This window comes from Cibotium barometz, chromosome 35 (assembly GCF_041138505.1).
Source record: "Cibotium barometz isolate CiBa-2024 chromosome 35, ASM4113850v1, whole genome shotgun sequence".
Lineage (NCBI taxonomy): Eukaryota > Viridiplantae > Streptophyta > Polypodiopsida > Cyatheales > Cibotiaceae > Cibotium > Cibotium barometz.
The window spans coordinates 36,909,316-36,927,698 of NC_141080.1; the positions used below are offsets into that span (position 1 = coordinate 36,909,316).

Below are 18,383 nucleotides of genomic sequence, written 5' to 3' on the forward strand. Positions count from 1 at the left end.
ATATCGAGGAAGATATCGTATGATGGACCAATGTTTATTGTAATCTATTACTGGATCTCGTTGTTGCTGACTAGCTGGTCTTAACGGAGAGTCCAGAGTGATATTGTTTTTGTTTAGAAATAAGGATTGGAAGGAAATTTTGAGTTATGACATCTGTAACCAATAATTGTTTTATCAATGGATTGTTTTATAAGTTAAAGTTTTAAAGAGGAGTGTGTGCGTATCTATATTCTAAAGCAAAGGTTAAGAAAGGCATTCAATTATGGGTGGGTGAGTACTTGTCTAGTTCTACCAATTCCAGTGGTTGGGCGGTGGCTAACCCATGGGCCGGATGGGGTTAGGCTGGAATCAGTAGAGTTTTAATAATAAAATTGATTAATAGGAATACCCTTAGAACTCGAGTAGTTAAATAAAAACCTGAAGACTTATCAAATGAATAGATCAACGGCTGTGCTTGATTCAATTAGGAAAAAAGCGTTGATTTCTTCAAGTTAAGTGTGTAATAGTTTTCCTTCTATCTGGTTTAATCAGATGAAGGTTAGTTTAGTCTCTTGACCCCGTTAGAAAATTCGTTAAGAAATTCAAAAAGGTGAAATCGTCCCCGTTTTTCGGGCAAGGGAAAATTTCTCGGTTTTGGTTTTGGAATGACCACCAGTTTAGTCTCATTCTCGGACATTCGAGGGCGAGGCCCCGAGTGGGAAAACCCTACCCCGCACAAGAGGAAGCTACTTCCGCTGCTACCAACTAGGAATCCGGTGCGCAGAGGGGCAGCGGGATCTCACAGCTGGTATCAGAGCTCTGTTGTAAACTTATGAAACAGCAGCAGAAATTGCTTAAATTTTTTTAAAGTAAAGCTGGGAAAAAAATGTTTTCACTTGCTATGATTATGTTTGAAATGAATTCTTAAATTGAAAACTCATAAATTGAATTGGATTTTTAGATGGATACCCCAAATCTGTCTAGCATTCCTAGACTTTCCCAGAGTCAGGATATGATCACCTTTGCCTTCGATCATCTTATCAACTCTGCTACAACCCGAGAAAGCAGAGTGAGGCTCGCTCTTCACTTTGAGGATCTATACTTCCCTGATCCTGTAGAGCGACGTCAGCACATGTGGTTCTCTGGAGGGCGATGTATTAATGTCAATACCAATCAGCTTCAAAGACTTAAGCAGAATATCTCCCTAGCCATGATCTTGATAAGGCTAGGAGTTGTTCATTATGTTCAACTCTTTAATCATTCCCCCGAAATTTTAGAAATTCTTGCCGAATTTTTAGACTTCTAAGTCGCTTTATTCCTAGAAGTAGAATTACAGCACCCTTATCACACTGATGGATCGTGTATATTATAGCATGTCTCCATCACAGTATCGCCTTTTTATGCGTACGAGATTGAGGCAATGACTTTTGGAGCCGAGATGCTCTATGTATATATCATAAACTTTTGATAATAAATGACGTTTTGCAAAAGATTCCAAATTGTTTTCATGGTTGTGAATTTTGGTTAATAAAATTATCAGAGTGAATCTTGTTTTTAAGAATTATGATGGAATAATTATTGTTTAAGAAAAAAATCTCAAAAATAAAAACAATAATAAATCTGATGCCAAAGTTAAGCTGACAAAAATCTCGTTTTGTCAGAATCATGAGGCGCGCGGGCTGTGCTAGGCAACCGGATCCTCTTACCGATGATGAAGAGTTAGATCCGGACGTCCGTAAAGCCCTGCACCGATCCCAACCTGGTCCATTTAAGGGTGAAGGGGAACAGCTAGGAGAAACAGTAGAAAAATGGATTGAGGCCATGGAAGAGTACTTTGATGTAACCGGTTACAATGAGAGGAGCAAGATGGCTCTCGCGAGATGAAAAATTGTGGAAACGGTCGGGGTCACATGGAGGAACCATTGCGAGACAAACCGTCTTGACCAAAATACCCAGACCTGGTCAGATCTTAAAGCATACCTTAGGAAAAGGTTCTGTCCTCCGGGCTTCCTGGAAACCAAAATGAATGATTTCTTGGAATTGAAGCAGGGTAGCCGGACAATTGAAGAGTACCATCAGGCATTTGCCCTTCTCCTCAAATATTCTCCACTTTTGGATGAAGAGCAGCTCATGGCTAGATTCATTCGAGGAATGAACGAGCCATTGGATACTTGGCAAAGGACTTAAAGAATTTTTTTATAATAAAAGTGTTACTTTTATCAAAATTGATTTTTATGCATAAATAGATGCATAAAAGAATTTTTTTATTATAAAAGTGTTACTTTCATCAAAATTGATTTTTATGCATAAATAGATTCATAAAAGAATTTTTTTATTATAAAAGTGTTACTTTTATCAAAATTGATTTTTATGCATAAATAGATGCATAAAAGGATTTTCTTTTATATAAAAGTATTATTTCCATAGAAGTTTGATTTTATGCATAAACAGATGCATACAGAATTTTTATATCAAAATAAGAGTTCTCTTTAATCCTATGTTTAAATCCCATGAATTTTGGTAAATGAATAAGTAAATACTCTGTGAGAGAAAATTCTACCGTTTCATATTCTTTAGGATGGTAATGAGAAAATTCAGAAAAACTATCGAATTCGAAATTTTAGATAAATGATTAATTCATTCCTCATAGGAATTCGTGAATTAGTTTTGAATTCAGTTAAGCAAATACTCAATGAATGAAATTCAGTAAAGTAGTAATTGAAATATTACCCTTCGAGAAAGATAGTTCAGGGAGAACCTTTCCAGACTCAAACCCTGAATCAGACTATGACCAAGACATAACTCCTTCGTCAGTTTCAAGAAAAGACGATGTGACTAGTTCATAAAAATTCACTCAAATCACCCACCGAATCTGAAACTAAGTTGAGACCCTTTGATTTAGGATCAAGGTTACAGAATTCAAGGAATTCTGTTTGGAATTCAGACCTACGATCAGAAAGTCTTGGGATATGGATTTAAGATATACTCATTGTATTCAAAAGAAACTCAAAACTGAAAACTTGCATAGAAACCCTGTTTTCTTAAAGGACTGTCTTACGGTAGAATGCTGGAGGGAGCATTTGGTATACGTGTTTTTGTAAGGGAAGTTCGGTTGTAACAGCTGGCGGGGAGTGTTCAAAGGACGGCTCACACGGCAAAAACCTGCCCAGGTCTTGACCAGCCTTGGTATGGTGAAAAACGGTGTGCTTTTAGTACGATGGGCGAGGGCCGACATAGCGGTCCCTGAGTGAAGTGCCAGGACACCTAAGGAGGATCCTGGAGGGTTCTGACCAGGCGATGCACGGGCTCGCGGTGCTTAAGACACCCATGCGTATGTCGTGGAAGATATATATATATGATGACGAAAAATTATTGTAATCTGTTACTAGATCTCGTTGTTGCTGACCAGCTGGTCTCGACGGAGAGTCCAAAGTGATACCTGTTTTTGAGAAACAAGAAATTGGATAAAAATTTTGAGTTATGATATCTGTAACCAATAATTGTTTGTCAATGGATTGTTTTATAAGTTAAAGTTTAAAGAGGAGTGTGTGCGTATCTGTATTCTAAAGCAAAAGCTAAGAAAGGCATTCAATTATAGGTGGGCGAGTACTTATCTGGTTCTACCAATTCCAGTGGTTGGGCGGTGGCTAACCCATGGGCCGGATGGGGTTAGGCTGGAATCAGTAGAGTTTTAATAATAAAATTGATTAATAGGAATACGCTTAGAACTCGAATAGTTAAATAATAACCTGAAGACTTCTCAAATGAATAGATCAACGGCTGTGCCTGATTCAATTAGAAAAAAAGCGTTGATTCCTTGAAGATAAGTCTGTTATAGTTTTCCTTCTATCTGGTTTAATCAGATGAAGGTTAGTTCAGTATCTTGACCTCGTTAGAAAAATTCGTTAAGAAATTCAAAATGGTGGAATCGTCCTCGTTTTCCGAGCATGGAAAATTTTTCCAGTTTCGGTTTTTGGAATGACCACCAGCTTAGTCTGTGCCCAGACATTCGAGGGCGAGGCCCCGAGTGGGAAACCCTGCCCCGCGCATGAGGGAGCTGCTTTCGTTGTTGCCAGCTCTATCGGGAATCCGGTGTGCGGAGGGGGTAGTGGGATCTCACATCCTCCCCTAGCCCTCTAGCTTAGTTTCCAACTAGCCCTTGCTCTCAACTTAAGGACACTCTACTTTTTGCCCCCCATATAAAGAGACTTAAGTAAGCACACTTTTGCTCTAAGAGGTGGTTTCCAACGGAAGAGTTTTTTGCTCATAAAGTGAACAAACAGACTCCAAATAACAATCTGTCTGGAGCATTGAGTTCACGATTGCGTGAGCTACGAGAGAGTGGACAGTATGGCTCCTCCTTGAAGATGCCAAAATACTACCTCGAGAAACGTGCATAATAACGATGCAAAAGGGAATGCTCTGAACACAGCCCCAACTCTTTCCTTGGGAGTCCCTCATGGAAGAAATGGTTAGGTTAGCTTAAAGATCGTTTAAAAAGAGATTTTTGGATTAATCATTGATATTAGTATTAATTAAGAAAGATAAAGGATGCTATTTTTTCCCTTGTTTTGAAAATATCAAATCTCTTTTTGTAGAATTGTTGCTTTCTCAAAAAAATAATGTGGTTCTCGTATCTTTTAAGGTTGGATTGAATTGTTATGTTGCTAACTTGCTTAAATTAAAATACAGGTACATCTTCTCCCCGCCTTAATGCTAACCTCGTTTCTGTGCTTATGTAGCCAAGCGGCGACGTTAGTGAGGCCCGGAGTCGGCCCAAGGTATCCCTCATACCATTGGGAAGTTGGAACTCATTGGTTTGGTGAGAACTATGAATGTTGCCTAGTTCTACTCGGGCCTAGGCTAGTGCGGTAAATAAGCCCACCCTAATGTGTAGACATCCCTCCGAGGAGCGGAAGGATCAAATGACAGAGCCTGAGAGGGCGACAAGCCAGCTTGAGTCCTCACCGATTACCAACAACGAGGTGTATGGACCCGTAGGGATTGCCTAGTCTATGGAGACTAGAAGGCCAAATTCTAAAACATCGGCAGAATAAACATTGAATAAGAGAGCTTAGATTTGGCTATAATTGGATTTGAACCTTTGTAATCATTATTATTTTCTAAGTCCCTTGTTTTTTAGTATTGTTGTATCATTATTTCAAGTTAAGTGGCTGTCTTAATAAACACTGCGTAAGATCCCTAATTAATGAACTTCTCTATATCTGCCACACAGTGTGGTAGGATTAATTAGAAAACAAAAATGACGGGTGAGTTGGGTGGAAAGTGGGAGGATGGAACGCCCTGACGGCGCCATCTTATAGATGGGTGGATCCGATTAGTCGGGTGATTTTCCAACAAGATTAATCGATCACACTACGCTAGGCAAGTAAGTCCTTGGGCAATTCTACTTTAGAGGACTACGTCAGCGCTGTGTCTTGCATAGATGGGAAAAAAAGCATTGGTTCTAGGAATCAAGAATAGAGGTTGCCCAAGATAGGTCGATCACTCTATGGGTGATTCAATTTTAAGAATCATTTAGGAGACCACGCTCCCTTTGTAGGATAAAACTATGTTTTACCTAGTAGTCATATCCTCATATCTCTACATGGTCAAGGTGTCGACAAATAGGAAAATTTTTTAGACTTAGTAGACTATCTTAAGGATTCCCTTTTTAGGTTGGGGGACCTTACACTTGGCCTTAATCTTGTTTATTTGCTTAGAACATTATTTCAAATACTTATCAACCATCAATTTTTTCTCATAACTTGGGCTATCTTGCAATAGCTAAAGTTGTGAAAAAAAACATGGATTCACCACTGTAGGGGGCTAGCAATGACACATATACCAATTAAGCTAATCAGGAGGCACATCTACCCCCTAGAAATGAGTCCAATATTCCTAGAATGTCGCTAATGTGGAGAAAGATGATCTGCTGATGTATGATACCTTAATGGCTCATATGCGCAATATATCTCTCCATTTTGCAGTTTTTGAGATTTCATGGGTAGGAAATCTGAAAAAAGAAATCCTCGTTTCGTATCAAAATTTTCGTAATGAAAAGGCAAATCTAGCTATGTAGTTTAATTGTGGAAATTTGAAAAGCACATTTTCACCCCAAAAAAGTGTTTTTTAATTAGGTGTCACAAAACCGGCACCTGCCGTTATACGAGCCGAGCCACTTTAACAAAACACCCACGCTCAACAAGTGTGATCACCTTAACAAAACACCCACTCTTAAGTGTATCCTGCATAAGGAGGACTAAAAAGACATTTGTGGTGGGAACTCATCTTTCTATCACCTTAACAAAACACCCACTCTTAGGTGTATCCTGTATAAGGAGGACCAAAAAGACATTCGTGGTGGGAACTCATTTTTCTATCACCACACAAAATTTGAAAGGATTGGCAAAATATGGCTGCTATGGTTGTTCATCAGCACCATGCCGTATTCACAACACCTCGTTGCTCGCCTGTGTGCAGCTATGGCGCCTCTCCATCTTCACGTGCGTCTTCATCGTCCCCCTTCGTTTCCCACCTTCGCCTCCGTGTCAAGCGTGCAATAGCACGCGGGCGCCTTGGCCATAGCTACCACCATCGTACGGCCATCGGGGTGGCCCGCGCGGCTCTTCCCGAAGCCCTCTTCTTCGACTGCGATGGCGTCCTTGTGGACACAGAACGAGACGGCCATCGCGTTTCGTTCAACGAAACTTTCTCAGAAGTAATTTACTCTGACTGTGTGTGTGTGTGTGTGCGCTTCAGGCTTCGCTAGTTCGTTTGTGCTCACACCTTAGCATTGCATGAAAAGACACCCATCGTTGCATCAGGTTTTCCTGGGATTTACCGGCAGTTGTATCCGAACCCTAACCCTAATTTTTCTGGTGCATAATTAACCCCTAACATGTCAGACGGCCCATTTTTGTTTTGCAGAGAGGACTCGGTGTTTCGTGGGACGTTGATCTCTATGGTGAATTGCTGAAAATTGGCGGCGGTAAGGAGCGGTATGCATTCTGTTGTATAGTGCAATTCAACACTTGATACACCATCAGACCAAATCAAGGACTTATCCAATGTACCGCTTAACTTATTGATTGCTTTGAAATTCATCGACACAAATTGCTTTGAGAGTAGCCTGAGTAGAGCCCTTACGGGTCTTGTTTTTATGCATTTCTGTACATTTTGTTTATGGTATGCATTGCCACAGTTTATATGTGGTGTGCATTGTGGACATCTTATATATAATATATACTGTATGAGCTCATTTATGATATGCATTGGTGTGCATTTTTATCTGTTGTATGCTTCGTGTCAAATGAAGGTGCCTAGCCATATTGCAAGTCAAGTTCTCAAATTCTTGCACATGCCACATGCATTTTAATCTTTTGTATCTATTGTCTTGTGTGAGGGGCAGCCCAATGTGCCTAGCGGTATTGCAAGGCAAGTGATCATATCTATCCTTACTCAATGTGCATGTGTTGTATAGTTACAAATATAGACAAATGTTTGTTTTATTATGTTTCTGTGCATAGCTGTAATGAATGTGGTACTACATCAGTGTCACTCCACATGAGTGTGGGCCCAATGCAAGTTTTTCACGACGTATACATTGAGCATATGAAGATTTTAGTGTTGCATGAGAGGGAGGCCGAATGTCTTAGGCAAGCTTTCTTGTTCTATGTTGTGTGCATAGATATCATATTTACTTTGCATTGTTTCGTATAAGAGGGGGTTTAATGGTTTTTCTTTCTATCTGTAGCGGTGCATTTACCCTATCAAATACTTATTTGCTGTACTAATTCTTTCTATTTGCTACTTCCCTTAGTGCTAGGCTTCATTATGGCTGAGTTTGCCCTGCATCTCTGGAGGTTTGACAGAAACTCAGTACGAAGGGCTTTGTGTGAATATATGCTCCTATGTGTGTGTGTGTGTGTGTGAGAGAGAGAGAGAGAGAGAGAGAGAGAGAGAGAGCATAGCTTGATACAGAGTTCTACACCCACTATTGGGCACTGATGACGTTAGTGGGGATGTCGTAGTATCTATTCCATACTATGCATAATGGAGTTGATAGTTAGATAGTCTTGTGGGTTGACTACCATGAGTATATAACATGCATGTTCCTCAAAGGTGAATTTGGGCATGTTCCTGGATTCATCTAGGTATATAATTCAGCCGTATTAGCGAACATGCAGATTTCACATTGTGAAGTTTTCGTCCGAGTTGCGGCTAGTTGATATTGTGCCTATTCTTTCTATCTGTAGCGGTGCATTTGCCCTATCAAACTAATTCTTTCTATTTGCTACTTCCCTTAGTGCTAGGCTTCATTATGGCTGAGTTTGCCCTGCATCTCCGGAGGTTTGACAGAAACTCAGTACGAAGGGCTTTGTGTGAATATATGCTCTTATGCGTGTGTGTGTGTGTGTGTGTGTGTGTGTGTGGGGAGTGCATGTGAGAGCATAGCTTGATACAGAGTAACAGAGTTCTACGCCCACTATTGGGCACTGATGACGTTAGTGGGGATGTCGTAGTATCTAGTCCATACTATGCATAATGGAGTTGATAGTTATATAGTCTTGTGGGTTGACTACCATGAGTATATAACATGCACTTTCCTAAAGGTGAATTTGGGCATGTTCCTAGATTCATCTAGGTATATAATGGTTTTTCTTAGGACGTAGGTGTAGTCTTAGAGACCCTTCAATATTTTTAAAAGCTATTCTACACAACAATTGTTTGTTTGCTTAGGTAGGTGCCTCTACACGTCTAAACTTCTATGCTTAGATATAGTGTCAATATAATTTATATTACCTCTGCTTATAAAATTTTTGCTTCATTGCAGTATCACTGCATACTTCAACAAGGTAGGATGGCCTGCAACTGCTCCAACCACTGAGCAAGAAAGAAAGGACTTTGTTGCCTCTTTACACAAGCGCAAAACAACTCTGTTTATGGAGCTTATAGAAAAGAAGTTACTTCCTCTTCGGCCTGGTGTTGCAAGGTCTGTTTATTGTGCATACTTACCTTCCCATGTTGTTTGTCCATGGTGCAGCCACACTATTTCTGATGTTGGGCCATGAATTGCCTTGCTGTTGTTTAAAGACTGTAATGAATGTACTTTTTTTATTTTTTGGGGGGGGGGGTGATTCAAGAAACTTGAGTGCATTAGTGAGAGCATTATTCTTTCAATTTTCTGCCATTCCAAACATGGGGTAACACACGAAAAGGTATGGCTAACAATCAATTTAGCACTTCTTTGAGGAGAGAATACTCTCTTCTTACCTCAAAGGCTCATGCCTCTACAAAAGCTGAGTTAAGTACAGGTAGTGGACTCTGGAGTTGATGCCAAACCAATTGGGTGATGTCCAAGATGTGGCCATGGCCATTGTGCATATGCACATACATTTCTGATCCACCCAAAGAGAAATAAAAATGCTTGGAGTTCTATTGGAGTTCAACTGCAGGAGTCAGAGCCAGATGGAAGCCTTCTTCATTTGACTTGCTTCGGAATTCAAGTTATGCCTACAGATAGATTAGGTGCACGTCTTATGTATCTGCACACAAAACTTGAATCCTGGTAAGACATGTTGTGAACAACCAGAGCAATGCACAGATGGTGAGGGCAGATCACAGCATTGACAAGTGGCTCCAGTTTAGGGCAGGTTTTGGGCATGAGCCTAAGGTCAGCACCGGCTAGGTGCCCAGGGGCTGATCAAGTAAAAGGAGGGTTATTAAAAGTACAGGAGATGGGTAAATACATTTCTTTTAGAGGATAGTAGCTCAGGAGGAATAAACAAGCACCCAGCTTAGAAGCCAGGGGGCATTCAGCATAAGGGCTTGCAAATCAGCCATATGTCTGAAGGGAGAACATCAAATCTTGAAGAGTTGAGTCACTACACACGGGCTACGCTGAATGCATGTGAGATGCCACACTATAGAAGCGTGTAAGTAAAGCATGTACTAAGGAAGCTCTTTTAGTTGCTTATGAATAGATTAACACATTAATATGACTTCATAATTTGACCCATGATTGGACTTCTTGTGTTTCATGCTACAGGTTGATAGATGAGGCTTTGTCCAAAGGGGTGAAGGTGGCTGTATGCAGTACTTCCAACGAGTTGGCAGTATGGAAGCTCCACTGTTTTCTTTAAGTTGAGACAAGTTAAAATGTATTGTTTGCTGTTTAGTTTGTCTTTTCAGCCTGCCCTTCTGTTTCTTTGATCATATATGAAAGAGAAAGACTGGTCTTTCATCAAAAGCCAAGTACTTTTGTTTGCCAGTGCATTGTTTTTTTGGAGTCAATGCATAGCATGCATTTGAATGCAGGGTCTTGTTTTATCAGGAAAATGTTTGCTCCTTGTTATATATGTATAGATATACTTGATCTCTAGACAGCTTGCATAGGAGGGATAGAGCATGTCTTTGTACTCCCAGGTGACTAGATGGTTTATGGTTGCAAGATGGAGCGACTCCCTCTCTTTGAATATAGTGTAGACTTTCTCTCTCACAGCAAGAGATCAAGCACATCATCTGTCTAGATCAGAAACGGCTTCACATGAGTTGGACATGGTTGACACTACCAGAGCTTACCACAAAGCTTGAGTTCTATAGGGAGCACTTGTGCGGTTCATGGAGGATTATTTTATTGAGATATCGTGTATCTCTACATACACCTGTCCCATGCCATAGGAATTGTTATTGGTGAGCTGAGGGTGTCTTCACACCGGTGATAAAGTTTGAGGGGCGTGATTTCTTTTGATGCCTAGTCTATTATGAGACATGGGGGTGATTTAACTGCCCCTTCAGGGATGGGGTTGGTCCCCTCTCACGGGTGACACTATAGAGAGAAGAGACGCCTGGGTATGTACTTGCTCGATATACACCGGCATCAAGAGGCTTTGGTGTGGCTACATTCAAAGAGGAGAGAGCAACATGATCACACTTAGATTTTCATAATAGATATCTTTGGCTCTTGTCAGACAGGTGTGGCCAGCTTCCTCCCAGGCTGCATAGAGCAGATGGAACATAGAGGATATGCCAGATCTTGCGATCATCTGAACCCACACACACGTGGAGTCATTAGTCTTTCTAGAGAGCTAGACACCCCTGTCCTGAGAGATCAAGACATTCCACCCACCATTTTCTGATCTGGGACATGCCTAGGCACCACAGAGAGGCATCGCCACCACAAGAGCAGCCTTAGACTTCGTCCATGAGGAGGATGGTTCTGACGCATGATGTTTTCTACCTACTCCACTGTATACACAGGGTCTATGTAGTATGTGGGTCATTTTTTTTAAGTTTTTCTTTTTCATGTTGTCTTGACATCATGTCTATTCATGGATCATATGTAACATCTTTTCTGGTGCAGCGGAATCAACACACAGCACACACGAGCGTCCTAAAACCACTGTTCTGTATTATGTACAAGAAATAGTTACAACTGAGTTCATGCAAATACAGGAGATATGGCTGAGTGAAAACGTCAACAACAGCCTTGAGACCTGCTGAATACTCCTGGCTAGCTTTTTGCTTGCAGAGAAGCTCTTTGTGAAGTCCAACACTGAGAAATGGCGATGATTTGCCATGCATGTATATATATGCATCAATACTGCTGGCGGCCACTATATGGTGCTATTGGCCTGCTGGCCAATGGGTGCATGCCACACAGCAGTTCCACATGGCTCAGGCGCCAGTCCCAAGGCAGCCCCCCTGCCTGCACACTTACCCGATTGCTGTTCATGCTGTCCAGTGGTTGTGCACACTGCCCAATGTATATAGCCTGTACATAGGTGTGGTGTGTCACATAGAGGCTTTGAGTCTTTTGTAGATCATTAGAGCACTAGGGTTAAGTAGCCTGTTGTCCACTTCCAGACTCCCCCGGGCACCGATGAGGAGCGCCTGAGGCAGCCATTGTTTTGGAACCCCTTGATCCGACTTCCCAGTGGTCATATGGTTGGATCGCGGTCTCACGTGTCGTGGGGCCCGTTGAGCTCCGGCCCAGCCCAATCCCTAGACGACTGGATATGTTTTCAGCAGCTGCCTCTAGAGGCTCAGGAGAGGAGACTCAGCGGGATGAGGGGCAGAGAGTTGATGAGGCAGGACATTGAGGCGGCCATCCCCCGGGAGTGGCGGACCCTAGTACAGGACCCTCCACCTCCACAGTGGATGGGCGTCTTTACTCGGCATGAGATCCTTCTAGCGGTCTCCGGCTCAGCAGAGAGAGTCGCCCCACTCACTCTCGAGGTGGGAGAGGGTGGCTAGCTTCAGAGGACACGACTAGATTTGGATGAGCTCCAGGGTTGTATTTTTCAGAGGGTGCGGGTGGTCGGCTTTCATCAGAGACAGTGGCATGTAGACCCCTCACCGGCCTCGATAGGGGAGGACTTTTCTTGGAGATTATGGGCTTGGGACAGCAGGCCTCTTATTCGCCTTCAGTGGGATCCAGGTGAGTGGTTTTGGCGAGATCCTACTCGGCCCCTACCAGCCCAGGTATCCCCTTTTTTCAGTACATAGTGAGGCTGGGGCGGCGGATCCAGAGGCACAGGATAGCGGGCACCCCGGCGGCGGCCGAGCATTGGTGGCGACAGGGGCTCTCCCCTGCCTTCCTTAGGGACTTCTGGCAGCGCCTTTGGGCCAGCTTCCGGCCCCGGAAGGTGACGCTTTTTCTCTGGCTTACAGCGCATAGAGGACTGGCTGTGGGGGCCTGGCTAGCTTTTGGCAGACACCCAGCGTCTTGCCCTTGGTGCGGCCATGCACAGGAGTCGCAGCGCCACTGCTTATGGGATTGCCCACAGGCACAGCAGGTCTGGCAGCGCGCTCTCAGGATGGTTTTTGCAGGCTCGCCAGGTGAGATGATGGTGACGTGGGGTGCGGTGGCTTGGGCCACGGACAGCGGCCCGGCCCTTGGATACGAGGACGTCCCTGGCAGTGCGACCATCCAGGTCTCTGACAGGGCGATGGCGGTGGTTCCGACGCCAGACTTCTCTTCGGCAGTCTCCCAGGAGGGGGACGGGCACAGATGGGGGATGATCAGCAGCATGACGGCTTGGCACATATGGAGAGCCCGATGCAGGGAGGCCATTGACCGCCAGGCGACTCCACCGGCGGAGGTCATACAGGCCCTCTGGGTGGACATCATTCACACCTTGAGAGGACACTGGGGGAAACTTCAGGGCGACTCGGATCGCATGAGAGGTCGCCGCAAGGCTTTCCTCCGCACTTGGCAGCCTGGCCCTTTCCTCATCGCGAGGGGCGAGGATGTCACTTGGTACTATAGGCCTCCAGTTTGGCTCTTCTCACCTCCCACATGTACTACTAGGTAGCCCCCCCCCCCCCCCCCCCCCCCCCCCCCCCCCCCGAGAGCGGCCAGCCACGGGGGTGGAGCTCAGGTGTTCACTGTGTTTTTTATCCCTCCTTGTGAGGTGAGCTTTGTAGCCTTATGGCGTTTTCTCATTAACTAATAGAAGGATCGTTTTTCCAAAAAAAAAAAAAAAGTAGCCTGCTGTCCAATGGGTGCTTGCCGTGTGACAGTTCCAAATGACTCAGGCGCCAGTTCCAAGGCAGCCCCCTTGCCTGTGCACACCTGTCTGACTGTTGTTCATGCTGTCCTGTGGTTGTGCACACTGCCCAATGTATATGGCCTGTAAGTAGGTGAGGTGTGTCACATAAGAGGGTTTGAGTCTTTTGTAGATCATTAGAGCACAAGGGTTAAGTGGGTATCAAGCATGTGGAGTTCTTCCTTAAGCGCATGCACTTTTGCCTGCTGTTCAATCCTCGCCAAGGCAACCCCCCATTGCGAGGTAAGATGAGTAAGCGTTGTTTCTCCAGTGTTGTAGTGGTGAAATTGCAGCAAGAGAATCACAGGCTTAAGGAAAAGCTTGGCAAGCTTAAGACCACATGAAAGATTCTCTTGCTGCCCATATATAAGGCAACCCTAGACACATTGCATGTATAAGCCAGCCCTAGTGGAGAGCATGCCAATAAGGTGGACATTGATGCAGTGCAACCACATGCACTTTTAAATAAAGTGAAAGAGGTGGATGCAGTGTGTTGGAACTAGCAAGAAGGAAGTTGCACCTCAAGTGAGTTTGATCCTGCAAAAAATTTAAGTTTCGCCCCTAAACTTCATAAACAGAAACACAAGGAGGCCCCAGCATTGAAGATTAGAATGGGAAGACTGCCATCACGGGATGCCCTCCTCTCTCCAACCCACATGAAAGATCATGCTATTCGAATTCACAATGGTCATGCAATTATCACTATGGATACAAGAGGGCAAAGATACGCAATTATATAAAAATCTAAAGGGCACCTCCCTTTGGATATCAAAGGAGCCCACATGAACCTATTGTTAGAAGTCATCTCCTGTCTTTATCAGACACCAGGGCCTCTGTTGTGGGTGTGCCCGCCCTTTGTAGGCGTTTTCTCATTTTTCCTCACTCCCCGTATTTTTTTCCCATTTTTCCCTATTTTTACCAGGTGTGGGAGGCAGTTTTCTGCACCCTGGCTGATCCAGATACTGGCTGACTTCTGGTCAGGAGGTTCTGGATGCTGGCCGACTGCCCCTTCTGGTCGGCGACCTCTCATGCATGCTGGCCGACTATGTACAACTGGCCGACTGGTGGATGGAGCTGGTCGTGGTGGACATGTAGGCCCAGTCGGCTGCCTTTTCAACAGGCCGACTGCATGTATGGGGCCATATAAAATGGCCCCATGGCCCCCACACCATTGTATCTTGTTTTCATCTCGGGATCTTGTGTATAGAGAAGAGTTACATGCCTATCTCTCTCCTTCACTTGTGTTGTCTATTTTCTGCACTCTACTTGCTCTTGTGGTCTCAGATTTGGTTATCATCTCCGCTGCGTATTTTGACACCTATATGGAACATAAAGGAGCAGAACTGGAGGTCAGAGTAGTGTGAAAGAAGGCATGGGAAATAGGCAGGACTTTGGGAGGGGGAGCCTTTATTTGGGAATTTGAGATTCCAAAGCTAGTGGAATCCCAACCCCAAGGTGATGCATGTGTTCTCAACTTTGATGGGCCCTTTGGGTCGTATGCCTATTTTTCATTTGCATTTTGTGGGTGACCAGACTGAGACCTTTCATGGTCTTATGCATTGTAATTGCTCCCATGGGTTATTTTTGCCTCAGCAGATGTCAACTCTGTGTGTGTGTGTGTGTGTGAGAGAGAGAGAGAGAGAGAGAGAGAGAGAGAGAGAGAGAGAGAGAGCTAATGGGCTGCCTTGTCACCTTAACACATTGGGCTGAAGGCAGACAAGCCAGTTGTTTCACTGACTTCTTTGGAAGGGTAGGATTTACCCTGTCAGAGGTGGTGGTGTCAATATTTTTCCTCAGATGTGTAGTGTATCTTTCACTTTTTAGAAGGATGCATGTATACGTGATGGATCTTGTACCAAGACATGCACAATCCATAAGGCATGAGGGAGGGAGGTAGAGCAAGCATGCTCTGGGTTATTTTTAGCAGGATTTTGGAAATTAATAATGAGTACTCCGTTTGCAAGTCCATCCCGCCTTGCATCCTCTCTGCTGGTTGACCCGTTTGCTTCTAGGCTGACTTATACATGTATGTTGTGCTCTAGGATGTCGCTTTTTCCTTCAATGCATTGTTATTTGAACAAACTGTTTGGTCATTACAGGTCTCATCTATTGTGAATGGGTTGCTAGGACCAGAGAGAGATCAATCAATTACTATATTTGCAGGTGACATTGTGCCCAAAAAGAAACCGGATCCGGTTTGACCTCTCTCTCTCTCTCTCTCTCTCTCTCTCTCTCTCTCTCTCTTTCTGTCTCTCTTTCTATCTATCCATCTATAAGCTTGCCAAAGTATTCTGGATGATTCTTTGTGCTTTTTTGAAGGGTTAGTATCTTTTTTTTTCCCAGGCTATATATGTACTGGCGGCAAATAGCTACTCCGTAAACCCTGCAAGGTCTCATACTTCTAGCCTGTTTCTACCCTTGTAGTTCTTTTCCAAGGACTGTTTTTTGTGGCTTTTTTTTTTGGGAAAGTTATGAAAGTAAAAAAACAAACTTTTTTGTCACCTCAATGTGCTTTCTCAGTGCGTCAATACTTGGCATGGACAAGTGCTCCGTCTTCTCCTCTTGTAAGTTTCTGAAATTTGGGCATTTGGTGAAGGCAATTAGCCCCCTACCATGCCAATCAGCTGGTTGGGTTGCTGTTGGCCAGCGGCCAGCCCCATGACCAGAAAGGTGTGCATTGTTGTTTCTTAGGCACCTGGCCTGGACCAAGCTGAGCGGACACTGCATTGCTTCCTTGTGTTTACTCCTCAAGTTTTTGAATTCGTGGTTGTCAGTGGCTTGTGTCCATTGACATAATGCCTTTTCTTTAACCAGAATGCAAGTCAACTTGCTACCCAACTTCTCTGTAACATACTAATATGGAAGCGTGCTGATTATGTGCTGCAAATAGCACACATATTGAATAAACACATAGATGGGAGAGAGATTGCCCTAATCTACAAAATATTAATTGCTTGACTGATTATTTACAATGATGATTCAGATTTGGACTTGATCTGGGCTCCCAAATGATGTGCATTATGCTAATAATGCGTAATATTTGCTCCAAAGCTGTACAGGGCTGCTGCTAATTGCTTATCAACGGCTGAGACTTGTAAATCCGACTTTGAATGCTAAATCATTGATCCAAACCCTGATATTTATAGGCAAAGTTTTTGTCCAAGTAACTCCAGCCTTCCGCGCAAGCCCAAAATAATATCATAAATATGTTCAAATTGGGCTAAAAGGTGCCTAAGCCTTGGTCCCTTGGCCAGGCTGGTTTCACTTTCTATGCTGCCCAAAACTGATCTAAAACTGCCCCTAAATTTCTCATATGGCACCTAATTAAAAAGTGCAGGTGACATTCTCTCTCATGTGTGTACACTTTCCTGCCTTTGAGGTGCTTCTAAAAAACTCTTCACAAGTACCTATCCTTACCACACTACTCTTTATCAATTGGACTTAGAATGGCCTCTACTCTACGAAACTCTTACCCAAATGTTCCTTAGGAGACTAAACACATGCATCTGCTGTATACATCTTAGTTTGATGTATAGGATGGCAGTGGTTGCAGGCTATCTTTCTTACCCCTTTTGGCAAACATATACACATCTGTTTTGAAATGTTTCCAAATTGTGTGGTTAAGTGATCAACTCAAAACTGGAATTTGACAATTGACAAAGTTGTTACCAGACCAAACCTTTATCTTTGGTGCTGAATTGTTTGGAATAGGTGCATAGTGATTGAAGATAGTGCGATTGGCCTGGCAGCAGCCAAAGGTGCAGGGATGAAGTGTATTGTGACAAAAAGCGGGTATTTAGTCTTCCTCTCTTGATTTGTATTGCTAAGGATTTTGCTCATGCTTGTCTTGAAATGTAGCATGAGAGCTCTATGCCTGGCAGGTACACGGCTGAAGAGAACTTTGAAACAGCGGATGCTGTTTTTGATTGCATTGGAGATCCTCCAAGTGTGAACTTTGATTTGGATTTTTGTTCCCAGCTTATTGAAGCAAAAGCCCATCAAGCTGTAAATCCAATCTGAGTCACCATTGTTGTCAATGTGGCAAGGTGCAGACGGGCAAAGGTTTAATTAACATGCCATGCATGCACCCTTGGTGTGGCTGAAAGGCCAATTTTAGATTAGCACTTATCCAATTTGAGTTACCATCATTGTCAACATGGCAAGGTGTATATATGGGCAAAGATTTCTGTAATATGCCATGTGCCTTTGGTGTAGCTGAAAGGCTGGCATCTTAATCACTTTCAATAGCTTTATATAACGTTTTGTTGGAACTGAAAATATTACCTGTCTTTTTTAAAGGAGGTATGTTGTAAGATAACTGTAACAGATGCCACAAATAGAAATAAAACACAGAACCACTGTATGCATTTGTGAATATAGTGGGCTTGAAGTTACATCTATCTTCAAATCAGTTTGTCCCTAGAAATCTGATCTTTGAAATGACTTATTGAAGTACATAATGAATTCTAAGGTGCAATTGCTCAGAATGAACTAACGTGCAATTACCTGAGAACCACAATAAAACTAGAGATGAGTGCATTGGTTCCTGTATTGTGTGATGTGTGATGGTTTTACAGGTACAATGATGTGCTTGGAAAGGTTTCTGCTATGGTCTAGTGGGAGCTGCTAGATCTCTTCTCAAGCAAAGATCGCGTTGTGCAGGCCTTTGTCTGGTTGGGTGGCTTATTGTAAGCATGTAGTTTTTCCCCAGTAGTTGCAAGTCATTCATGTAAATTATGAAGGTATTGGTTGGAGCTTCTTTTAGTGAACTTCTCACAATTTAAAGGAACATGTCTCTAATGGTCTGGTTTCAACCCTCTTCTGGAGCACACCAACCTTTTAGTGCGTGGA

At 43.3% G+C, this 18,383-nt stretch overlaps 1 protein-coding gene across 1 annotated transcript; it reads left to right on the forward strand.

Moving 5' to 3' along the window:
- The first annotated feature begins 6,319 nt into the window (after positions 1 to 6,319).
- LOC147618404 (Haloacid dehalogenase-like hydrolase (HAD) superfamily protein) lies at positions 6,320 to 17,911 on the forward strand. The gene is made up of 8 exons (XM_086774835.1): positions 6,320 to 6,700; positions 6,910 to 6,980; positions 8,816 to 8,974; positions 10,031 to 10,097; positions 15,632 to 15,727; positions 15,876 to 15,922; positions 17,244 to 17,324; positions 17,414 to 17,911. Exons 1-8 carry the CDS (start codon positions 6,395 to 6,397, stop codon positions 17,550 to 17,552), a joined length of 966 nt encoding a protein of 321 aa, XP_086630961.1. The 5' UTR covers positions 6,320 to 6,394; the 3' UTR covers positions 17,553 to 17,911.
- The last annotated feature ends 472 nt before the right edge of the window (positions 17,912 to 18,383 follow it).